This window comes from Delphinus delphis, chromosome 2 (genome assembly GCF_949987515.2).
Source record: "Delphinus delphis chromosome 2, mDelDel1.2, whole genome shotgun sequence".
Taxonomy (NCBI): domain Eukaryota; kingdom Metazoa; phylum Chordata; class Mammalia; order Artiodactyla; family Delphinidae; genus Delphinus; species Delphinus delphis.
Window position 1 is genome coordinate 35,209,926 of NC_082684.1, and position 26,747 is coordinate 35,236,672.

The 26,747-nt window shown below is 36.3% G+C and overlaps 1 protein-coding gene across 9 annotated transcripts in view; it reads right to left on the minus strand.

The window, feature by feature from the left end:
• GPHN (gephyrin) overlaps positions 1-26,747 on the minus strand; it is a 626,216-nt gene that overhangs the window by 87,022 nt on the left and 512,447 nt on the right. For all 9 annotated transcript variants that reach the window (XM_060004380.1, XM_060004374.1, XM_060004382.1 and 6 more), the window contains 3 exons: positions 16,235-16,327; positions 7,047-7,102; positions 584-703 (listed from right to left, as the gene is read on the minus strand). In XM_060004380.1, coding sequence (XP_059860363.1) covers positions 584-703; positions 7,047-7,102; positions 16,235-16,327 — 269 coding nt within the window. The remainder of the gene's footprint in view (positions 1-583; positions 704-7,046; positions 7,103-16,234; positions 16,328-26,747) is intronic.

Below are 26,747 nucleotides of genomic sequence, written 5' to 3' on the forward strand. Positions count from 1 at the left end.
AGTTTCAGTGAGATAAAGGCCTACTTAGAACAGAGTCCTGTATTTTAGGCAATAGAGGGGGAACTGACATAAATTTAATGTTTCCAGACGGTAATTTGGCGGCACAGATTTTCCTGAATTATAGAAAACCAGAGCTGAAAGGATCGTTTGGTTTAAATGCTTGGCTTAGTGTAATATTCAAGAACTTGCCCAAGTGTTCTTTGTTTAATTCTTCTCTATTAAAATCTCCTTCACATTTTACCAGAAACTAGTCTTGATGAACAAGTTTCTCAGCTAGAATGATAAGTCAACAGTTAATATCTCTGCTCTTTTATCTTGAGGTAGTTTCTTTCCTTGCTTGCATATGAAATTTCTTGGCTCAAATGTGGCTCAAATTCTGCTGTAATCACAGTAATGATCATAAAAACATCTACTATAACAAAAGGTTTTCAAGCCTAAGGCAGTTCCTTATTTACTATACACTACAATGTAAGGTTCTAACATAACCAAAAAAATTGGGCTAATCTCATAAACATTGCAGAAAATAGGCATGACTTATAATACCGCCATAGGAATGGAGCCATGAGACCTGGTAATGACATACATCATCAGATTCCCTGATCAGTTCAGTATCTTCCACTTGTACTACTGCATCAGCACCACAGGGGATTGGAGCACCTGTTGTAACCCGCATGACTTGTCCTGGCATTACTGTCTGAGTCGGCTGGAAATACAAACATGCAAGAAAGAGTCGATTTACTTTACTGCTGCAAAGGAAAAGTCTGCAGGAGATGTGACAGTTTTTGAAACAAACCATAAAAGGAAAATCTTACAGTCTTATTCATTTTGGGAAAATGGAATAAAAGTCACGAACAAATATACTTACACCAAAGAGGCTTTCATTTGACTTAAGTAATGACTTATTTAGATGTCTTTCTTGGTGCCCTGCTTTCCTTTTGAAGAACTACCACTTATATTTGCCACTACTGTCTCTCACTCATTGTGAATTTTCTTAATATATGTAAAGCGATTTTACAGTCTTTAAAAAAAATACCATGTAATATGATTTTATGAATGACAATTATGAAAAACCATCATGTTGATCATTTACTGAAGTTCTGATGTTTGAGAAATGTAGTATTTTATTAACCAACGTTTTAGTTAAATAAAGGCAAGCCAGAAAAATTATTTTAATTATTACTCTTGAAAATCTTTATAAAATATATTAGTTCACCTTGCAACTAATAATAAAAGTCTAACAAATGTAAATAAATCATTTAAAAATGATTCCAGTGTCTGTAATGATTTGGGTTAAATATTATATCCAAGATTTTTATTGTTTGAGCTCTCATATGAATGGTATGGGAGACTGACTACAGGACCTACCTTGCACACTTCCTCCCAGCACAGGAAAAATCATATTTCTGTCAGCTCCATCTAATAGGTTTGATCTGGCCTCAGAAGAGTCACTTGTCATGGGCCATGATTTAGGGCAGATTTGGGAAAAGGAATGCTTTAAATTTCCCCAAAAAGAAAATTCTGAGATAACATTAATTCCCCAATAAAAATGATATCTTTCCAAAGACATCTGCTTCTTAGGTATTTAAAATTTTAGGTTACAACATGTAAATATTCTTAACACTACTGAACTGTACACTTAAAAATGGTTAAGATGGTACTTTTTATGTTATACATTTTTTACCACATTAAAAAATATTAGGGAATGATTAAGGAAAAATACCCTTCCACTAGATGTACAATCAAAGTAAAACTGGAAATTTATTTGTTAGAAAAGCCTTAAAAAGCTTATTTCCATAATGTTATTGCTATAAACAATACCATCAATAGCTAATATTTACTGAATACTCAATCTATGCTAGGCAGTGTTAGGTGCATTATTATATTCCAGAATATAAGCCTTATAAAGACAGAAATTTTCATTTTCTGTTTGCCTCTCTAGATCACATCGTTATTTTCCTGTGCTGTGGCCCATAAGGCCAACCTCTATGGACTGTTTCAACCAGGTTCCCATCACTCTGGCTTCTGGTTAGGTTCAGCCAATGGGAGGGGCCAACAAGAGATCAGAGGGTAGGAGAGAGAGAGAAGTACAATTTTTATTCCCCTTGCCCTTTCCCTGCTGGGCTGCAGTTTGGTGATGGGTATGCCATTTCTACTACTGATGCCACAGCTCCTATTAGGTGGACCTCTCTCATAGCTATCAATCTCCCAGGTCTAGGTACTACTCTCTCCCTTTGCCCCTTCAAACCTAGAGGAGGTAATGAAATCTCACTGTTGCTAGTACCTGAGTGCTTCACATTCCTTTGTTAGTTTCCCTTAATCCTGTCTATATCTTGGGTAGAGTCATTTCATTAATCTTTAATCACCCTCTTTCCAGACATATTTATTGCTCTATCATCCCAAAGCCTAGAAAGTGTCTGGCACAAAGTTGGTAGTCAATAAATATTTCCAGAATGAATGAATAAGTATGCATGGTCTCATTACCACAACAACTACATGAACCATGTAATCCTTCTTGGCTTACAACTCCGGTATTCTCACTGATTTTCTCCCACAAGTCACTGGAGAAAGGTTCTTGGGATCAAATCTGGCATTGAACTACATACTTTATATCCCCTTATTATGTTATTTGACAAAAAGACATTTCAGGGCTTCCCTGGTGGTGCAGTGGTTGAGAGTCCGCCTGCCGATGCAGGGGGCACGGCTTCGTGCCCCGGTCCGGGAAGGTCTCACATGCAGCAGAGCGTCTGGGCCTGTGAGCCATGGCCCCTGAGCCTGCGCATCCGGAGCCTGTGCTCCGCAACGGGAGAAGCCGCGACAGTGAGAGGCCCGCGTACCGCAAGAAAAACAAAACAAAACACATTTCAGGCTTATTTGGAATTGTTACATTCTAATGTAATTTTCTACCAAGATAATGCATAGAATTTAAAAAAAAGCTTAGGGCTCAATGTATTAATTTTTTTTAATTTTTAGTTTTGGCTGCATTGCGTCTTTGTTGTGGTGCGTGGGTTTCTCATTGCAGTGGCTTCTCTTGTTGTGGAGCATGGGCTCTAGACACGTAGGCTTCAGTAGTTGCAGCACGTGGGCTCAGTAGTTGTGGCTAGCAGGCTCTAGAGTGCAGGCTCAGTAGTTGTGGGGTGTGGGCTTAGTTGCTCTGCGGCATGTGGGATCTCCCTGGACCAGGGCTCGAACCCATGTCCCCTGCATTGGCAGGTGGATTCTTAAGCACTGCGCTACTGGGCAAGTCCTCAATGCATTAATTTTTTTTCAACCCCAGATACTACTTATTATCTGGTGCATCTCTTAATTCACTAAACATGACCATTTTGCAGTGCAGTGATTTCTGATGAAAAGCATTAATGTTTTGATATATGTGTTTTTTAGTAGAGGTGCTAATGTCAAAACTATCTTCTGAGACTGTGCAATAAAAATATTTAATGTAGGTCTAAAGAAGCCCTTTTATTCCCCTGAAAGTGCCTTTTTGGCTAAGGCAGAAAGTGATTCCCAAAGTGAGTTTCAGGGTAGTTGCTTCTTAAGCTGATGTGTGTTAGCCTGGAGCCCTCCCTCAATTTAGTCTGATTCAATGTACCATATTATGTAAATTTACTTTAAGCTTTACTGTGGCTATACCTGTAATTTTCTCTGCTTCTTGGCTTAAACCAACTTTAAAGAAGTGTTTCTGTGTGGCTGCTAAATAAAAAATTTGGCTCCTCTCCAAAACCAGTAATTCTAAATGGTAGGTGAAGGATTCCCACCAGCTCACTTATATTAAATCTAATGTAAAAGATATTACTGGATATATAAAGACATTTATATATCTACTTAGAGTAGACATATAAACTGGAATTGAATTGAATCAACTGGAAAAACTCTAGCAATAAATGAAGTACTTCCTTTAGATTGTTAAGACTACCAACTCTTTTATTTTTATTGATATAGGTACCTTATATACTTTATATAAAGTAAAAACTATAAAAATCTTGATTTTTCCTTAATAGAGATATTGAGTTGGATTTTTTGAACTTTGTCCAATGATAGCACTTTATAATTACACAACTGAAACTGAAAGTGTCCAATGCTAACCAATAGGACCAAACTATAAGTGATTTAAGGTTAAGTATTTTGGTACACCAATAAACCATGTTGTAAATAACTGTCTCAGTGTATGCAATGGTCCCCTAGTGCTCAAGTGTATTTACTTTCAATAAGTGAGCAATTTGGCTCTTGCAAGATCCCTGAGATTGCTGTAAAGAGTGTATGTATATGATACATCAGTTATAGATAAAGTACATCACAGGTAACTTGAGGAAAAACCCTGTTTTCTTATATAGTTTTGATCTTTTTTCCCATCAAAATTTTATGAGAACTTACAAGAAGTTGGCAATTTTTTAATTTCACAACTCTTCTTGTGCTCCTTGTTATCAGTTGGAAGTCTTAACTAGTAAATAAAGTTTAAGGGTCCATAAGGCTCTTAACAATCTGCTATCTATGCCTAAGTATTCTAGGCTGTAACTACCACAAACTATTTGCAATTTCCTAATACCATGCAATTTTTCAAACACCACTGGGTCTTGACTTATACTGTTCTTTCTGCTTGGAATGTTCCTTTTTCATTTCTGTTTCTGTTTTTGTAAAACTCTCTTAGGCCCAGCTCCAATGTCATCTGCCTAGCCCTTCTAGGACAAAATGCTCAACCTCTCTACTGTGCTCCATAGCACATGACTGAGAGCATTAGTTTAACACTTAATATATTGTATTATATTTAGTTGTTTATACTCTGTCTCCTCCACTATATGTAAACTGTTAAGAGTAGTAATCATGTATTAATCTATTTTATATTCCTAGAACCTAGCACAGTGCTTCTTGGTACAGACAGTAGGTATGTTTGATAAATATTGGATAGACTCAGTTGAAGATCAGAGAAGTACTCCTTGAATAATTGATATTTTGGGGCTTTGTTTAAAAAAATGGATGCTTTGTATGCCCACTGCTGATGGATACACATACTAAGAGGTCAAGTAAGTTATGAGGTCATAATGAAAGTTATTTATAAAAAAGCGACCTAGGTCTAGTTGTTCTTTTTGTCAGGAAAACAGTCATGAAGAGCAAAACCAGCCTGTGCACAGCATGGACAAGGATCTAATTACTACAGGGCCAGGCTTAGCTTCAGAGACCTGTACACAGTACTCCTCAATGCTTGGATGTAGAGGTGAGGCAGCTAGGGTTACCACCATTGGCACCATCCTTCTCCTATATACTTCCTCAACCCCTCTCTATTTTTAGCACATATGGGAGTACATGTTAAGGCGTGGGATATAGCTTTTGCTCAAACTGCCCTATTTATTTATTTATTTCCTCCTTTATTTTATTTATTTATTTATTTTTTGCAGTACGCGGGCCTCTCACTATTGTGGCCTCTCCCGTTGCAGAGCACAGGCGCCAGACGCGCAGGCTCAGCGGCCATGGCTCACGGGCCCAGCCGCTTCGTGGCATGTGGGATCTTCCCGGACCGGGTCACGAACCCGTGTCCCCTGCATCGGCAGGCGGACTCTCAACCACTGCGCCACCAGGGAAGCCCCCGTCCTTTATTTTTATATAATCCTTATGAGTGTTTGGTGGTAGCAGAAAAGTGCGTTGGTCTTCCCTTTGCCTCTAGTCAATAAGGAAGGTGCTCTTTTAACCAACTTTCAAAACTCACTGGATTAACATATGTTCTCTATTTCCTATTGAACGTAATGATGCCTACAGACACTTTGTTTGAAACTGTTAGACTCTTCTCTTGTACACCTAAGATTCAACCGAGTTTGCTCCCAAACTTGTTTGTACCAGTTTGTGGCAATAGTTGCTACTGAATTAAGTTATTTAAATAAATATTACATAAACCAATGATATATGAGTGTAAAAGGAGTTATTTTTTTCCTATAAAAATTAAGTTAAACCTTTGGAAAAACTCATTTAAAAAAGGCTGCTAAAAAGAACTGATGTCAAATTAGGTATGGGTGAAGCAACTGTAAAAAAAATTATAAAAGTGTAATAAAAATCTAGAAGGATTGTATACTTAGATACTTTGCAAAGGCCTTAAATTTTTTTCTACTTTAAAGAAACTAAAACTTGAAATCACATATAATGCCTTTTGGGTATAAGAGAAGTTCAAATAGCAGATACTTATTAAAAGAAAAGCCTTAGGGCTTCCCTGGTGGTGCAGTGGTTGAGAGTCCACCTGCCAATGCAGAGGAGCGGGTTCGTGCCCCGGTCCGGGAAGATCCCACATGCCGCAGTGTGACTAGGCCCGTGAGCCATGGCTGCTGAGCCTGCCCGTCCGGAGCCTGTGCTCCGCAACGGGAGAGGCCACAACAGTGAGAGGCCCGCGTACTGCAAAAAAAAAAAAAAAAAAAGCCTAGCTCTCCATCAAATTACTGACACATAAATGTTCATTTATTTAACTTACATTTATATTTATTTTAAAAGTAAAAGATAATTTCCCACTTGTAACTTATTTCCAATTAAATGACCAATTACTGGTATCCAAAGCATTAATTAAGAGGACTTCTGTTGTACTTCGACCATGGCCCATTAGTGCTTCGATTCTATTAAGAAATACCTGTTCTCTGGTTAGCTCCCTGATGAGAAAAATTAATCAAAATGATTAGCTAGAAAGATTAAATAATCTGCTTCTTCTAAATTTCCCTGTATGTAACACGAGTCGGGGAAAACTCTGCGAAGACCACTTAGAAATTTTAGCTCTATTCAAACATTAATGTTTATACCAGAAGAAAGATTCATCCAATCACAGGGCTGGAAAATGCTTGTGGGGCATGTCATCTGAGACATACCAGTAACATCATGCTGTATATTAATAGATGCAGATTCTTTCAGTTAATAAATAATTCATTTGGTTCTTTCTCATGGGAACCATCCTTTCATCTCTTTGATAACCTGTCTAATCCTTCTCTAAGATTTCCATTATAACAATGGCAGAAGTCTAGAATTAGAAGCCCAAAGTCCATGAAACTAAAATCTTTAGGGTCTTTCAGGCTTATGAATCTCACCTGTTCACCAGCTTGGGATTCCCCAATGATGAAACGATCTCCTGGGCCATCGGCAGCTGTGAGATGAACAGAACCAAGAACAATCATCAGAATGGACCTATAGCAAAGAATAAGAACCTAGTGTTGGAATTCTAAAACTTGACTCAAATGATCAGATAAGGCTTCAGGAAAGTGGAATACTTTTCTGATCTCCTAGTTTAGAAAAGGGCTTTGTTATTACTAGTTTGATCTTCGGTATCCACAACTCACAAGAACCAACAGAAGTGGTCCAGATTGTGCCTTTTCTTGGTGTCTCTGGAGATAGTTTTCTTGTTGTTCCATAATTTCCACTCTTGCACTTTTTAATAGGAAGTTCTTTTAGCCTATTGTCCTAAATAAATGGGCATGTATGCGTTATATGTGTGTACACACTCATGGAGACACATGTATGAAGTAGCAAGTGAAGTAGGAAGAACATACATTCTTTTCTTCATTTGACACTTGAAGGAAATGAGTTACAGAATGAAGAAACTCAGGTAGAAAAGGTTCAGTACCTTTAACAAGTTCTGGCTAGTGGTAGAGCTAGGACTAAAACCCCAGTCCCTGAATTTCCAATACAGTATTTTTTTTTTATGATGGATCAAAATTCTGTTTCTAAATCAAAATACACAGGCAGTGCTGCATCACAATTCCCATTGACTGTTTATTTTTAAATTGGAAGAAACACTTTCAGACTTGAGACGGAAAAAACTTCTCATCCAATTTTTTTCTATATACAGTATAGTAATGGCTGGATGAAAAAATATTCCTGGAGATAAATGTATTCAAAAGGGTTTTCTTCACATGCAATTGGATTTCAGACCAATACTATTGGCAAGGCAATGCATACCAAATGAGTTTCATGATCATGACCATTATCTCCTTGTAATCAGCATACAGCAAGGGTTTGGGGGCACATACACAGCAAAGATAACACTATTTATATGAATATTTGAATCATATTTGCAGTCATGTTGATAAATAATAAAAAGTATTTTCCCTCTTTTAGAGAGGATATATAAAATTTATTGTTTCTTGGACTTCCCTGGTGGCGCAAGTTAAGAATCCACCTGCCAATGTAGGGGATGCAGGTTCGAGCCCTCGTCCAGGAAGAGCCCACATACTGTGGAGCGGCTAAGCCCAGTGCGCCATAACTACTGAGTCTGTGCTCTGGAGCCCGTGAGCCACAACTACTGAAGCCTGTGAGTCACAACTACTGAAGCCCGTGCGCCTAGAGCCTCTGCTCGGCAACAAGAGAAGCCACTGCAATGAGGAGCCTATGCACCGCAAGGAAGAGTAGCCCCCGCTCGTTGCAACTAGAGAAAAGCCCGCGCACAGCAACAAAGACCCAAAGCAGCCAAAAATAAATAAATAAATAAATAAATTTAAAAAAGAAAGAAAGAAAGCCAGATATAAGAGAATCCATGTAGCCTGATTACATTTATTTTTTAAAAAAATTATTGTTTCTTTATGTGACTACAAAGTAGTATTTTTTCTGAAGCCTTATATATACAATACCGTTTATAATAAGTCACTATTTTGCACAGCTGGCTTTGGTTAACCTGATGTGAAGAGGAATAAAAATTAACATTGGGTGTCTTCTACTTACTAGATGTTGTATCTTGTGCTTTTTAGACATTGTCTCAATTAATAAACTCTTGGCTTTCTGGTGTTTTTTTGGAATGCTATTGTATTTTCAGTGTTCACTTGTAAGAAAGAGAATACTGTAGTTTTCCTGCAATGGTATTCTTATGCTGCTTTCATGGGTTCTTTTTTCTTTCCTCTTTTTTTTTTAATGAAACAATTTAGAGCAGACATAGAAATCACTGCTTCAACAATTATCAACATTTTACCAATTTTGTTTCATCTGCCCCCACACTTATTTTTGCAGTATTTTAATCATAATTTTCTTACTGTAGAAAATTAAAAAGTCAATTATCTTTCAGAGTTCTGTACTAACTGCATCTCAAAACTGAATAAACTTAGTTTTGATTATTTCTCTGCTAGAGATATTACCAGCTTTCCACCTCCCATAAGCAACCTAGATGTTTTCTCTTTTTACTTCTTGCTCAAGGGAAAATTAGCATGGTTTTAGAGTAAAAGCTGAATCTGAATCCTGGTTCTGCCTATTATTAGCCTCAGGACTTTCAGCAAATTACTAAAACTTTCTCTAACCTTCAGTTTGCTTGTTGATAAAAATGGGAATAACCATACTTTAAAAATAATATCATTTAAGGCTTTTTATTCCTTTCATTCATTCACTAAATTTCTACTGAGGTCTTCTGTGCTCTTAGTGTTATATTAGATGCTGGGACAGAGTAGAGAGTAAAACTAGATATTGTTTCTATTCTAATGCAGTGTCAGTCTGTTGCAATGTTTTTCAAACTCTAGATCACAAATACAGGTGGGCTGTAAAATCATCTTGTAAAGAAAAAGAACAGAAAATATATCTCATCACGCATGGTAAAGGTGAAAATTGTGTCAAGAAACTTATTTTTGTTTATATATATGCATGCATATATATTTATATGCATTGTATATGTTATATATGTATGTGTATATCATTGGTTTGTGATGTCTAATGTATTAATGTGTGTTTTTCTATGGGTGTGGTGAAAACAAAACTCTTAAAGCCACCGATGTGAGGGAGATAGATATTAATCAAATAGTCACATTAACAAACATATAAATTTGTATATAAATACAAATTAAGAAAACCATTCTAAAGGAAAGGAACACGGTTTTATGAGAGCATACACTGAAAGTACCTGAACTACACTGGAGGGTCAGGGAAAGACACCCTGATAAAAGAATTTATGATTTGAATATGAAGGATGAGGAAGAGCTAAGTAGGCAAAAATATGTGGGGATGGGGGAGAGGGAGAGGGAAAAGGAGAAGGAGAGATAGGGTGGGGGGAAGAGGGAGAGATGGGGAGAGAGGGAGAGATGGAGGGAGAGGGAGAGAGACAGAGAGGAAATGAAAATGCTTCATCTATAGATATTCACCTAAAGAAAACAGTATGTGTAAAGGCTCTGGTTCACGTCCTCCCTCTATCTTATAGTCTAGCTACTCTCAGGAGTACCTGAGAATACCAAGATGACTCATATTTCAGCTCCATAACATATGCTACTCTCACTGCTTGGAGTGTCCTTTTCTTTTCCCTGCCTTCTGGTTAAAGACTTCTTAGCTTTTAAGACTCAGCTCAAGTGTCACCTTCTCCAGGAAGTCATATCTGACTTCCTTTCCCTCAAGAGTCACCTACTTCTTCTTTTGTTTCCACAGTGTATTCCTGAAATAACTCTAATTATGGCTTCCTAATGTATTTGTAACCATTTGCTTATTTGTCTCAGGGAAATTCCTAGTACCTGCTGAATAATAGGTATTCAATAAATGTTCAATATACGAAGTATTCGAAAGTTCAAGAAACGAATGAGTGTGGCTCCTAAGAATCTTTGTAGAAAGATGCATGCATGAATGAACAATAAATAATATTTTCCACTGCAAAATGCTGTATTTTGAATGCATTCCATTTTCTGCTGGTTCATGTATATTGTTTTCTTCAAAATACGAGTCAACAGTCACCATCTTTAGAATGTTCAGAAAGACTGCTCTGCTTAATTCTATATAACTTAGATTATGTCTAGCACAGTGCCTAGTTCATCACTGATGCTCAGTAAATATTTGATAAAACAAAGAAATCAATTTGGCACTTCCATAATACTTAGGTGGGAAGTTTGTAAACTGTCTTATACACATTAGTATTGTGCTTTGTAAATTTTCTTAAATAATTTTATAAATGTGTGGTAGGTAGGGATCACTTCCTTTATTTCTTTTTTGAAACCCTCTGCTCTTCAGTCTTCCTCTTGTCTCCTGTTCCCCACACATGCAAATATACATACACTCAAAATGCTCATATCACTGTTCTGCACAAATGCTCCAAACAAATGTCATTATATAATGAGTGGCTAGAGATAATCCGGGGCAAGGTTGATATAGAGTGTCAGGGAGGCCAACAACTGAAAGAGCCTTTAAATGATTCTAAGAAGCAAGATGATTTGTTGCCAAGGAAGGTACACTGACTGGGGAGAGAATATATCTCACTTTAACTATGTTCTCCACTTTGCTCTGAAAATTTCCACCTGGGAAACATGCTAGATAAGGAAGGCTCAGTCAACCAACATTATAGAAAGTCCCTGGTACCAACGGAGGAGTCATTTTTACCATTTCCCTTATAACAGTGCTTCTCAACCCTTAATGTGCATAGAAATCACCTGGAGATCTTAAAATACAGATTCTGATTCAGTAGGTCTGGGACAGGCCCTGAGGTTCTACGTTTCTAACAAGCTGATGCTTATGCAGCTGGTTCATGGACTACCCCTTCTGAGGAGCAGAGCACTGTAAGATGGAACGGAATACAGACAAATTCAGACTAAGAGAAAACTTAAGAAATAAAAAATCAGTGAACTACAACAGAAGTCCTGATTTTACATCAACACCAAGGCTAACTATTTATTATAAAGACAGAAAAGTAACGATCAATCTACCTAGCTTACCGATATTTATTTTAAAATATCTATTAAAGAGACAGGTAAAAGAAAAGTTGCCATTTTCAAGATGAATTCTACCAGCTTGGGTGGGAGGGGGCAGAAGTGGAGGTACAGTGACAGATGAAGCTAAAGCTTAGAAAGAAATTAAGTAAGCCACAGTACGCCATTAGAAAAGATGGATGGATTCCAAGGATTTCTGAAAAGGCTTAGACTCTTTCCCCCCACTAATTCTGGCATTTCTATTAATAAGTTTTCTTTTCTGTTTTGTAACTGTAGAATTTAATTTGAAGGAAGAGATAAAAGCAATACAAACCAAATCCTAACAGCAAATGCACTGTATAATGCTTAATGCTAGACCGTGAAACTGCTCCCACTTCCACCTTTTTAATGTCCAGAAAACACTTTTAGTCTTTATTTGAAGATTTCTGATTATATCATTTGATATAAAATTGATACCATTAGATAACTATTCATTGTGGCAATGTATAGAAAATCCTCAAGCCATTTGCCCTAGAATTATCCCTCATTTTCATTTTCCAGCCATGTGGGAGCTCTCTTTAAATCTCTTGAAATCCTTTATAGCTATTCACTTATTTTCAATAACAAAAGCCTCATCGTTTCCATGTTAGGACTGAATAAACAGAGGCCATAGATAGCATAACTTTCAGAGGTCCTAGGCACCTCTATTCTTCAATAGAGGAATAAGGCAGAAGGACTAATATTCTGTTTATCTCTAATTATAGAACCAAACTGTCTAAGACTGGATGATAGGCAACAGGGTAATAGTATTGATATTTATGTGTATACTAAAATTAACATTGTAGCATGAGTTTGGAGTGGTGGCAAGGGTAGGTGACAAGACTAGCACAACAGGATTAATACTTGCTGCAGTTATACTGAGGGATTAAATCAGGTGAGTTGTTTGGAATTTTAAATCTGCTGCCTGGAAAGCAGGGAGCAAGGAGTAGAACAGATGAATGAGAAGGCATTTTGTATTCTTTACCATCATCTTCCAGGAGAAAAATGCCCATATATTGTTAGTATTGAGAAAAGATATATTATTTCCTTAAATACATTATTTTAAGCTTTTGGGGATTAACTTAATTATTCAAAATTATCTCTCTGCTCACATGAGTAATACTCCTATATCATAAGGCTTTCTTTTTCATCCAAAGTGTCCTACAGTGGAAGGCCACTGGCTGTCAAATGAGTTGGAAAACCATCTATGGCCAAACAGGATTTAAATGGACAAAACAGAAACTCTAAAACATTACTTTTGTGACAGAATAAGAAATAGCTCAAAATCAAAAAGGTTATACCGAATTTTAGTATGCATTTTAATACACTGGAAGGAAGTACAACAAAATGTTAATAGTAGCTAGACAGTGAGATGATGGGTTAAAATGTTCTTTTCGATTTTCTGTATTTTCCATAAGCATGTATTTAATCAGAATGTATAAAAGAAAAAGCTTTAATATTTATTTAACCTAAATGGCAAGGATTTCTCTTAATATAATTTTCCAGAATTGTTTGTTGCACATGGTTCTCAAAATAATTACTGGCTTGTTTATAATTTTCCCTTTTCTTAAATAATCCCAAAACTAATTCTGAAGTGATAAGCCTTTCAAATTGAACATTTTCAAGAGAGTGAATTTGGTATTCTGAGACATTTTTACCTTTATTAACATCTAAGAAGCAATTGTGAGACAATGGGCACCCACATCTCTATAGGAGCGTGTGAATGCATCAAGAAGGTGGTTGGCTTAATCAGTGTGAAGGGAGAAATAACTCCTCAAAAATACGAATAAAACTATTGTATTGCTTCTAACTGGTAAATGCTACTTTCATTTTCTTTTCTCTTCTTTCATCATTCAAATTCATTCCCTCCTGAATGTAGTTTTAGGTTTATTAGTTTACATCATCATCACTTGATTCCTATCTTCTTTATACTCTATTCTTTCTTATTTTTTAAAAGCTGTTCCTATTTCTTTAGCTATTTGTTACTGTCTTGATTTTTCAACCCACATACCTTAAAGCAAGTGATCCTCCAACTGGTTTGGAGTTTTATCCCACATGTTTCTGAAGGATACTGGCTAATGCTTAGTGATCCAGAGCAAGTTAGCAACCTCTTTACACCTAGAGGGTTAGCAATGCTCACAGGTGCCACTGGTTATTACTGGAAGGCCTAAGGCAAAGGCAGAGGAGAAGAAAAACAAGGAGAATAAAGGGAGTGGGGAGAAAGGAGTGGGAGTAAAGGAAGAAGGGGTGGAGAGAAGAAGGTATACAAAGTAGAGAGGTAGAGAGCCACAACAATAGCCTCAAGGATATTCTTTACCAAAACACTGCCTGGGGTTGGTATTATAACACAGAAAAGACTAAGACCATGCCTTTTTGTTCACTGATGACTTCTGCTGCCTTAATTATGTTGATCATAATTAACCAGTCATTCCTACTTTGAAATTTAACCATATCCATGATGGTTATCTGTTATGTCTCTGTTATACATTCCACATCTTAGAGAACTAGCAATGTTTCACAGGAAAGAAATAATGTGAATTAGCTGCATGGTGGATTATCTGTTGAACATTTTATACCGTGAGATGTCATTTTAAATGTTTGTGTGTGTGTGTGTGTGCTTGCGTATGTGTGTGAAATAACTAAAAACACCACCACTCTAAAACAAAATAAATGATATACTAAATGGTAATTTTATATATAAATTTCTTTGATAGAATATACAGTTGCAGAAAGGCTCTTTCCTGGCTCACATGGGCTAACTAGAAAAGCTAAGAGCAATAGTTTCTTTTTATTGAGCGGCTGCTACCTCATCTAAAAATCACAGAACAACTTTCTGTTTCAGAATAATTCTGCCTAATATAATTTATTTTCTCACTTTCTCTTACTTTACATTACCGAGAATATAAAAAATAGACTTTCTTGTCCTTTTGGTGTTTCATCTGCTGTAGTTGTTTGTTCTACTCTGGAAGTAAGAATTCATCATTTCATAGCAATCCAATATGGCTACCAATTATAAGTTCAAACAGAATTTACATTTTAGAGGGAATAAGAAACAAGAGCCAGTGAGGCTATCAGAAGACTAAAATAAATTTCTTTCTGGATAATATTCATTATAATAAACACTATAGAATAAATGAATTTGGAAGAGAAAACATAGGAGGCATTGGGGATTTGTTATTTATATTTTCAGAAATACTCTAATTTGTGAGATAGAGCTGAATGAGGTGCATTTAAGACAGTTTCCTGAGAAAGAATACACTAGTAGGAATTAATCTCTCCACCATTTTATGAGAATAACAGTTTAGATAAATGTTATCCTTTTTTCAGAGATGGTTTAAGAAAATGTGATAATTATAATAAAAAAATAAAAAATAATAATAGTAATAATAGGTACTATTATTATACATTAAAAAAATGATTGAGTGCTTTTTTGGTGTGTGTATGTTTGCCATATACTTTAAGGCCTTCTACAGTCTCACTTAATTCTCACAATAACCTGTTGGGATAAATACTGTTATAATTATCACCATTTTATAGATGAGGAAACCAAGCCTCAAAAAGTTTAAGTGATTTGCTCAAACTTACATAGATGGAACTGGTGCTAGAACCCAGATCACTCTTACTTTGTTATCACTCACTTTTTTATCACTCAAAGTCCATAATCTTAACCATTTGTTCTACTGTCTCCAACAGAGAAAGATACTGCTAAGATATGGCAATGGAACACGGAGGAGGTCAATGAATGTATTTAATTACAAGAAAGAAGAAATTATTTTAATAGCTAGATAGAGTAAAAAAAAATCCAAAACCAAAAAATCAAGTAAGGGACTCCATAAATGACCATCAAAAAGGAATTGGCCTTCTTAACAGCTCTGATAAACTGGGAAATGTTTTTAGGCATTTCTTCAATGATACCAGCCTTGAGTTAATAACCAATAATAGTTTCTAAGCAATTCAGCTGCATTTTCATTTTGGGTTCTTTCGTAGATTGGACTTCAGGCAGGCAAATGCTATTTAGTATTTGCTTTTGAGCTTCATGCAATCCCAGGCAACTCTAAAGGCATGAGCTGCTGGTACCATCTGGGGCTTCAGAGCCTTGAAATATGGAATCTTCTAGGGAATTAGAGGTTTCCCTCATGCTTGCTTTCTATGAAGCCCTTATTGATGTTTGAGTTTAAAGCAGGAGAAAAAAAATTCCCCACTTTATCCCTGTGTTGGGTGTTTGCTCTTCTTTCTTGGACCATACAGATGTTTTCAACTAGAAAACATTTGGACTTCCAGACCAAGACTGTCTGCCATCTGGTATGTGTAGAGGCCGAAAGAATAAATCATGATACAGTGTCTTTATCAACCTCTACATATTTATCTGTAAGTAAGAATTTTCAAGTAACTATAGTACTGTCACTGAAAAGTTTTAATCAAGTTTGTGCTGGAAAATATATAGGTGTAGGTTAACATTGTTATCTGTGAATAAAATTATTTTGACAGCCAAGGGGAAAATAGATGTAATAGTCATTAGGTACCTGGGCTTAGCCAAAAATCTGAAAAAAAAACCCAAATTACAATGTGAGTATGTTGATACTCAAGAAAACCAAAATATTTACCTCGGACAGCATAGCCATCTTTTACTGATGCTGGGAATGGGGGTAGGTTGTCTTTTGCATATACATCTTGAGCAAGGACTCGCCCCATTCCATCTGTAAGAGAAAAGAAGGAAAATATGGATGTTAAGTGCAGTGGGTTAAACAGGTAGTCCTAAACAAGATGGACATAGGTACTTGTCTGACAAGGCTTGTATAAGCGCTCAGTCAGATCTCCTGATTTCTATCCCAAGGAATAGGCGACAGAAGGAAGAGATGCATCCTAGTGTCTGAAATGAAAGATTAAGATTCAGTCAATTAATAGCAATGCTTCCAGGGATTATTTGAATATGAGTAGCTACACAGTCATCAAAGATGTGTTCAAGTTGATGTGTCATTAATCCTTTAACAATCCAAAGATGATTTTCTTTAAAAAGTAAATTCTTAAACAGTCATAGACATTGACCCAGTAATTTCACTTCTAGAAATCTATCTTAAGAAAATGGATAAATCTTTCTGTACATGTTTATTTCAGAGTTGCTTACATTAGTGAGAAATGGAAAGAAATCAAAAGTTTAACAATACATAAATTTAAACAATGATGTATCCTTATGATAAAATATTATACAGGCTAAAGTAATATTTATGAAAAATATTCACTGACACAGGAAAATTCTTATGATATACATTTTAAAAACATGCAGAACTGTATATACAATGTATAATCCTAACTATGTTAAGATATATGTATATAGAGCAATAGAAAAAGATGGGAAAGGCATACATGAAAATATAAAGTATTTGTTTACTGCAGTATGTTAGAATTATGTATAATTTTATACCCTTTGCTATAATTTTCTGAAAATTTCCAAGTTTTCTACAATGATCACATGTAATTTTTAGAGCTTTTTTTCCTTTAGAAGAGAAAAGTAAAGAAAAGAAAGGAGCTTCCTTATTATTCTATTTAACTTTAGCCAAAATTCTGGCTTTATTAACCTAAAAAAAATTAGTGACTATAAGAAGAGCACCATTGATCTATTGTGTGAAGTGACTATTCAAACCACTATTCATCCACTCTGGATGACAATCACATTTGGTTACAGCTCAGAAGTTTGATTTAGTGCCAAAAAGAATAAAAGTTTCAAGAGTCATGACCAATTCCTTAAATCCTCTAGTCAGAATCTGTCCTTATTATTATTATTACTATTGTTATTATTCTAAAGAAGTAACAGAATAATTAATAGGAGATAGAGAAGGAAGAAGAGGAGAAGGAAAAAAAATCAAGCTTCTCTCCAAAGACTAAGTAATATAGAACTTGATTTACATAAGATGTTTGTATAGATTTAGAAAATTCCATTGTTTCCAGAGCTGGATGAGTCTTTTTTTGTTTGTTTCTTTTTTTTTTTAGCTTTGTCCTTCTTAGCCACCTAGAGCCTCTGGTTTCTAGATTCCAGGACAAAGAAGTAAGGACAGACAGATTATAAATTTTGTACTCTGATCCACAGTGATAGTGATAGTGACTCTTTCTTTTTAAGGAAAGTGACACCTGAATTGGAAGGGAGAACTTCTTAGCAGATTCTAGCTGTAGGTACTCCCAGGAGGTTGAAACTATTCTGTAGCTATGGACCATACTTTGTAAGACCAGGGAAGTGGTAGGACCAGAGGGTCTGGTTTGTATTCACATATACAACATTAACTCCCAAATGAACCTGAAGCTATAAGGCAGTCTCTGGTACTGAGCCCCATGACATCTGTCCAGGGTCACAATAAACTACCTGGGGTAGCTCCTTATCTGAAACTATTCTGGTCAGGTGTGCCGAATGAAAATATAAGTGTTATGCCAGTTCAGATGCTAAGAGAATAATTTTCTGGGATTTGGAATAGCTCAGTAACAGTGGTTAATAATCAAATATAGCACCAGAGCTGAGTTTTTCTGGCAGCTGGTGCGGTTAATCTAGTAAATGTTTATATAGCATTTTATAAGTTACTAACTAATATCATATACATATATAATCTCATTTAATCCTTAAAAAATCTAGTAAAGCATTATTATATTCATTTTACAGATGAAAAAAGAGAAATTTAAACAGGGTAAGTAACTTATCCAAGGTCATGTATTTCACAGGTGGCTAAGGTAGGACTGAAATTTAGATCTTAGAGCATCAATCATTATTACAATGGCAATAGCTACATACTCTCCACGTACAGCTCTTCCTCTGTTTCTCTGACGTTTAAAAAAGCTACAAGGTGATTCCTCAAAAAATTAAACATAGAATTACCATATAATCCAGCAATTCCACTTCTAGGTGTATATTCAAAAGAATTAACAGCAGAGACTTGAACAGATATTTGTGCACTATTTTTATAGCAGCATTATTCACAATACAGTAGTCAAAAAGTGGAAGTAACCCAAGTGACTACTGACAGATGAATGGATAAACAAAATGTAGTATGTACATTTAAGAATATTATTCAGCCTTAAAAAGGAAGGAAATTCTGACATATGCCATAATATGAATGAAACTTGAAGACATTATAAAATAAGTGAAAATAAGTGAAATAAGCCAGTCACAAAAGGAGAAATATTGTATGATTCCACTTATATGAGGTAATCAGAATATTCAAAATCAAAATCATAGTATCAAAAAGTAGAATGGTGGTTGCCATGGGTTGGGGAGAGGGAGGAATAGGAAGTTATTTTTTAATGAGTATGGAGTTTCAGTGTGGGGAGATGAAAAAGTTTTGGAGATGGATGGTAATGATAGCTGCAGAATAATGTAAATGTATTTAATGTCACTGAATTGTACGGTTAAACACAATTAAAATGGTAAATCTTATTTTATGTATGTGTTACCACCATCAAAAAAACTACAAAGAACTGATGGCATCAACAGCTAGCACATGTTATTTTTGCTTCCTAAGTCCTTGCCAGTAGCCCAAGAGAAGTGATACATGCTCATGATGGCTCTTTTTATTCCTGTATTCCAGAAAGAAAGAGGTTGAACGCTTAGTATGCTAAGTATGAAAGACTATTGATACTGACAGTTGTAGATATCGTAGTGGCTTAACATAAGTTAACTAAGTTCTCACTGACAGCCAATTTAGAGAAAAGAGTATCAGCTGACTTGATTTCTCCCTTCAATGCCTGAGTTACTCATATATCTTACTGTGCAATTCCACTCTGGAGGGTTCCTAAGGTATAGAGTCTACTCAATCATAATTTGACAAAATTAGATTCTGGAAACTAAAGTAAAAACTCTGTTCTGTAAGTTTCCAATAATAATTGACCCCCTACCGCCATCCTACCATACACATAAACACTAAGAAATAGCCCTCAAATCTGAGGAGGCTCAAATAATAACTCTGGACTGAGAAGATGTACATATGACAAGAATAAGTGAGTTTATTTAATTATTTATTGAAGTATAGTTGCTTTAAATGTTCTATAAGTTACAGGTGTACAATATAGTGGTTTGCAATTTTTAAAGGTTATACTCCCTTTATAGTTATTACAAAATATTGGCTATATTCTCCGTGTTGTATAATACATGATTGTAGCTTATTTTATACCTAATAATTTATACCTCTTACTCCCCTACCCCTAACTTGCCCCTTCCTTCTTTTCTCCCCACCCTGGTAACCTCTAGCTTGTTCTCTACATCTGTGAGTCTGCTTCTTTTTTATTATGTTCACTAATTTGTTGTATTTCTTAGATGCTGCATATAAGTGATATCATACAGTATTTGTCTTTCTCTAACTTACTTCACTTAGCATAATGCCCTCCAAGTCTATTCATGTTGCTGCAAATGGCAAAATTTCATTCTTTTTTTATGGCTGAGTAGTGGTCCAGTGTGTGTGTGTGTGTGTGTGTGTGTGTAACATCTTCTTTATCTGTTCACTTCCTGATGGACAGTTAGGCTGCTTCCATATCTTGGCAATCATATATAATGCTGCCATGAACACTGGGGTGCATGTATCTTTTCGAATTAGTGTTTTTGCTTTTTTGGATATATACCCAGGAGTGAAATTGCTGGGTCATATGGTAGTTCTGTTTTTAGTTTTTTGAGAAACTTCCATTCTATTTTCCACAGAGGCTGTACCAATTTACATTCCCACCAACAGTGGATGAGGAGGTTCCCTTTTCTTTACATCCTATAAGCGAGTTATTTAAACGCTACAATCTACCCAAGCTTCATTAGGCTACAAAATAATACACAGATCCTATTTTAAGAATTCTGTAGTGCTAGCATAAGACTTGCCTAGCGTAATTTGAAAATGTTTATACTGAGATTGAACTTTATTTTTGACAAGTGTCCAGTTTCTGACACAAAGAATGATTTGCCACATCTTAAACATGGTGGGCTTTTTCTTATTTCTATGCCATTGCAAATAATGTTGCCTTGGACAGCAATACCTTTTTTCCTTCTTCTTTTCTCCCCCTAGTGAATCTTAGGCAACCTTTAAGTTTCAGCTCAGATGTCATGTCTTTGGCCTTCTGTCTCTAAACAGGAAAAGTTAGTTCATTGACCAATTTATTTATCCATTCATCAAACACTGGGAACCTACTATATGCTAGACACTGGGGACAAAAATACTAGTAAGATCTGGCTGATTTCCTCAAGGAATTCACATGTAACAGTGCATGTGAGAGAGGGGGATATGGAAAAATAAAAATATGATTACAAGATAGTATGATATGGACAGTGACAGATATATGATCAGGGCAATATCGGAAGCATACAGAAAAAAACACCTAACCAACAATTTGTGGAACATCAAGAAAATCTTCCTAGATGAGGTATCTATGCTGAGTTTCACAGTTTGAAGTAAGAACCAAGTAGGAGAAAGGAGGGGACATTTTAGACAACGGAAGCAGGATCGAGGGAGTTTAAACTTAATCTTATGAAAATGGGAATCCAATGTAGGATTTTTAAGCAGAGTAATGACTTCAAGTTAACCTCCCAGCAGTGTTTAAGTCTCTTCAGAGATAATGGAACGTTTTATGAACTTGCCTAGTGACAAGAATAGTTTGGAGGGATTGTACTTAGTCTTCATATTCTTAAAACATTTGTATCCATCTGTTATGGTACACTTTCCACATGACATTACGGTTGTTTGTGAAACTATCTTGACTTCTCTATCAGGTTGTGAATTCCTTGTTGTCACAGCATATCTCACCCATCACTGTATCCCCAGTACCAAGCACAGTGCTTGATACTTAAAAGGCACCCAGTAAATGTTTGTTGAATGACTGAGTTAATGATTGAGTACATTAATGATTAGAACTAAGGAGGGAAAGAAATGTCAGGTAAATAGAGAAAAAGGTCATATCAATCAAATACAACCAACTTCATCCAGAGAATACATAAAATGGAGAAGGACATCTTGCTAACTTCTACTCTCATTATTTCCCACTTAGACTCCTCTAAGCAAGTCATTTTTTGTGTGTGTAATGGATGCTCACCTCCATGCTTACAGTCATGACTTTCCTAAACCTGGACTATCATCTTCCTTTTTGTTATCAATAAATGTCTATCACCTATTTCAAGACCCCATTTAAGACAGTAGGTTCTCCTTGATTATTGCCCCTCTGATTACTACACTTGTTTATTCAGTTAGTAATATATCAGCAAGTATTTGCAAAATTGTGTGTAAGAGTTCTCAAGGTGGTGAGTGTGAGAAAAGTGTGTGTTTGGTTTCTTAAGATTCTGAAGAAAGAGAACTGTATTTTTCCTTTATGGTTAATCAAAGCAACAAACACAGGTTATATTTAAAATGACTTATAGCAGCCTAGGCTTCCAGAAGAGTCTCTGCTATTACTTAAATTCAGTTCTTCTTAAAAGGCAAGGACAAATCCAAGAGAAATGAAAACATATGTCCATGCAAAAACCTGTACACAAATACTAATTGCAGCAGTATTCATTAACAGTCAAAAGATGGAAACAATCCAACAGTCCATCAATTGATGAATGGATAAATAAAACATGGTATATACATAAAATGAAATATTACTTGGCCATAAAAAGGAGTGAGGTATTAATGGGAACTATAAAACATTGCTGAAAAGAAATTATAAAGAAGATACAAATAAATGGAAAGACATCCTTTGTTCATGGATTGAAAGACATAATATTCTTAGTGCCCATGCCATCTAAAACCACCTACGGATTCAATGTAATCTCAATAAAAATGCAAATGGAATTTTTTGCAGAAATAGAAAAATTCATCCTAAAATTCATATGGAATCTCAAGAGACCCCAAGCAGCCAAAACGATTATAAAGAAAGCAAAGTTGTAAGACTCACACTTCCTGATTTTATAACATATTACAAAGCTACAGTAAGAAAAACAGAGTGGCACCAGCATAAAGACAGACAAATAGACTAATGGTTTGATAGTTAATTTTATGTGTCATCTTCACTGGCCATGAGATACCTAGATTAAACATTATTTCTGGGTGTGTCTGTGAGAGTTTTTCCAGATGAGATTAGTATTTGAATTGGTGGAATCAATAAAGTATATTGCCCTCCCCATTGTGGGTGGCATCATTCTATCCACTGGGCATCTGAATAGAACAAAAAGGTGGAGGAAAAAAATTGTCCCTTTTGCTTTCTGCCTGCCTGTTTGACCTGGGACGTTGGTCTTCTCTTGCCCTTGGATGGGCTTTATATCAACTCCCTTGGTTTGCAGCCTTTTGGACTTGGACTGGAATTATAACACCAGCTTTCCTGGGTCGCCAGCTTGCAGATGGCAAATCATGGGACTTCTCAGCCTCCATAATCATGTGAGTCAATTCCTCATAATAAATCTCTTCCTATATATATTCTGTTGGTTCTGTTTCTCTGGAGAACTCTGTCTAAAACAAACGGAATAGAATAGAGAGCACAGAAATAAACACTCATGTATATGGTCAAATGACTTTTGACAAGGATATCAAGACCACTCAACAGGGAAAAGATAACCTTTTCAAAAAATGATGTTGGGAAAACTGGATAGCCACATTTGAAAGAATGAAGCTGGACTCTTTTATCTTCCACCATATACAAAACTTAACTCAAAAAAGATTAAAGACCTAAATGTAAAACCAACAACTATAAAACTCTTAGAAGAAAACACTGAGGAAAGGCTTCATGACATTGGATTTGGCAATGATTTCTTGAATATGACAACAAAAGCACAGGCAACTAAAGCAAAACTAGACACAGGGGACAACATCAAACTTAAAAACTCTTGTGCATCAAAGGATACTATCAACAGAGTGAAAAGGCAAACTTCAAAATGGGAGAAATATCTGCAAATCATATATCTGATAAGGGGTTAATCTCCTGAATACATAAAGAAATCCTACAACTCAAAAACAAACAGATCTAATAACCCAATTAAAAATGGGAAAGGCACCAGGAATAGGAGCCCCCAGAGCACTTGGCTTTGAAGGCCAGTGGGGCTTGATTGCAGGAGCTCCACAGGATTGGGACAAATAGAGACTTCACTCTTTTTTTTTTTTTAATACATCTTTATTGGAGTATAATTGCTTCACAGTGTTGTGTTAGAGAGACTTCACTCTTAAAGGGCACACACAAAATCTCACACACACCAGGACTAAAGGCAAAAGCAGTAATTTGATAGGAACCTGAGCCAGACGTACCTGCTGGTCTTGGAAGGTATCCTGGGGAGGCAAGGGGTGACTATAGCCCATCTTGGGGACAGAGACACTGGTGGAGGACATATCGGGGAGGATTCATCTGTGTGAGCTCTCCTGGAGGCTGACATTTTGCCACCAAGACCTGGCCCCACCAACAGCATGTAGGCTCCAGTGCTGGGATGCCTCAGGCCAAACAACAAACTGGATAGGGACACAGCTGCACCCATCAGCAGACAGGCTGCCTAAAGACTTGCTGAGCCCACAGCCACCTCTAGACACGTCCCTAAGCATGGCTCTGCCCCCCAGAAGACCAAGACCCAGCTCCAGCCATCAGGGGGCAGGCACCAACTCTTCCTGCCAGGAAGCCTGCACAAGCCTCTAGACAATCCTCATCTACCAGGGGACAGACACCAGAGGCAAGAAAACTACAGTCCTGCAGCCTGCATATCGAGTCCACGAACAAAGGCCAGATACAGACCAGCTGGCCCCTGGCCGTTGGGTGACAAGAAGGGAGTGCACTGCTGGGACACATAGGACATCTCCTACCGAGGGCCACTTCTCAAAGGTCAAGAAACGTAACCAATCTACCACATATATAAAAATACAAATAGCAATTTAGACAAAATGAAGCAACAGAGGAAGATGTTTCAGACAAAGGAACAAGATAAAACCCCAGAAGAAGCACTAAGTGATGTGGAGAGAGTCAATCTACCCGAGAAAGTGTTCATGGTAATCATCGTAAAGATGACCAAAGAAGAGTTAACACCCATCCTTCTGAAGCTATTCCAAAAATTGCAGAGGAAGGAACACTTCCGAACTCATTCTATGAGGCCACCATAACCTTGATACCAAAACCACACAAAGATATCACAAAAAAAGAAAATTACAGGCCGATATCACTGATGCACATAGATGCAGAAATCCTCAAGAAAATACTAGCAAACTGACTCCAACAATACATTAAAAGGATCATACACCATGATCAAGTGGGATTTATCCCAGGGATGCAAGGATTTTTCAATATCTGCAAATCAATCAATGTGATACACCACATTAACAAAGTGAAGAATAAAAACCATACGATTATCTCAACAGATGCAGAAAAAAGCTTTTGATAAAATTCACCATCCATTTATGATAAAAACTCCAGAAGTGGGCACAGAGGGAACATACCTCAACATAATAAAGGCCATCTATGAGAAACCCACAGCTAACATCACACTCAGTGGTGAAAAGCTGAAAGCATTTCCTCTAAGATCAGGAACAAGACAAGAATGACCACTCTGGCCACTTTTATTCAACATAGGTTTGGAAGTCCTAGCCACAGCAAACAGAGAAAAAAAAAGAGATAAAAGGAATCCAAACTGGGAAAGAAGTAAAACTGTCATTGTTTGCAGATGACATGATGCTATACATAGAAAATCCTAAAGATGCTACCAGAAAACTACTAGAGCTCATCAATGAATTCAGTACAGTTGCTAGGTACAAAATTAATATACAGAAATCTGTTGCATGTCTAATACACTTAACAATGAAAGATCAGAAAGAGAAATTAAGGAAACCATCACATCAAAAAGAATAAAATACCTAGGAATAACCTACCTAAGGAGGCAAGCGACTGTACTCTGAAAACTATAAGACGCTGATGAAAGAAACTGAAGATGACACAAACAGATGGAAAGATATATCGTATTCTTGGATTGGAAGAATCAGTATTGTTAAAATTATCATACTACCCAAGGCAATCTATGGATTTAATGCAATCCCTATCAAATTACCAATGGTATTTTTCACAAAACTAGAACAAAAAATTGAAAAATTTGTATGGAAACACAAAAGACCCCAAATAGCCAAAACCACCTTCAGAAAGAAGAACGGAGCTGAAGGAATCAAGATCCCTGACATCAGACTATACTACAAAGCTACAGTAATCAAAACAGTATGGTACTGGCACAAAAAAACAGACTTATAGATAAATGGAACAGGATAGAAAGCCCAGAAATAAACACACACACTTATGGTCTATTATTCTACCACGGAGGAGGTAGAATATACAATGGAGAAAAGATGGTCTCTTTAATAAGTGGTGCTGGGAAACCACTTGTAACAGAATGGAATTGGAACATTCTCTAACACTGCATACAAAAATAAACTCAAAATGGATTAAAGACCTAAATGTAAGATCAGATACTATAAAACTCCTAGAGGAAAACACAGGCAGAACATTCTTTGACACAAATCACAACAATATTTTTTTGGATCCGTCTTCTAGAGTAATGGAAATAAAAAGAAAAATAAACAAATGGGACCTAATTAAACTTAAAAGCTTTTGCACAGCAAAGGAAACCATAAACAAAACAAAAAGACAAGCCATGGACTGGGAGAAAATATTTGCAAATTATGCTACTGACAAGGGATTAATTTCCAAAATATACAAACAGCTCAAACAGCTTAATATTAAAAAAACCAAAACTGAACAACTTGATCAAAAAATAGGAAGAAGACCTAAACAGACATTGCTTTACAAAAGACATACAGATGGTCAATGGGCACATGAAAAGATTCTCAATATCACTAACTATTAGAGAAATGCAAATCAAAACTACAATGACGTATCATCTCATACCAGTCAGAATGGCCATCATTAAAAAGTTTACAAATAATAAATGCTGGAGAGGGTGTGGAGAAAAAGGAACCCAATTACACTGTTGGCTGGAATGTAAATTGGTGCAGTCACTGTGGAGAACAGTATGGAGGTTCCTTAAAAAACTAAAAATAAGAGTTACCATATGATCCTGCAATCCCATTCCCGGGCATATATCCAGAGAAAACTCTGATTCAAAAAGATACATGCACCCCAATATCCATAGAAGCACTATTTATAATAGCCAAGACA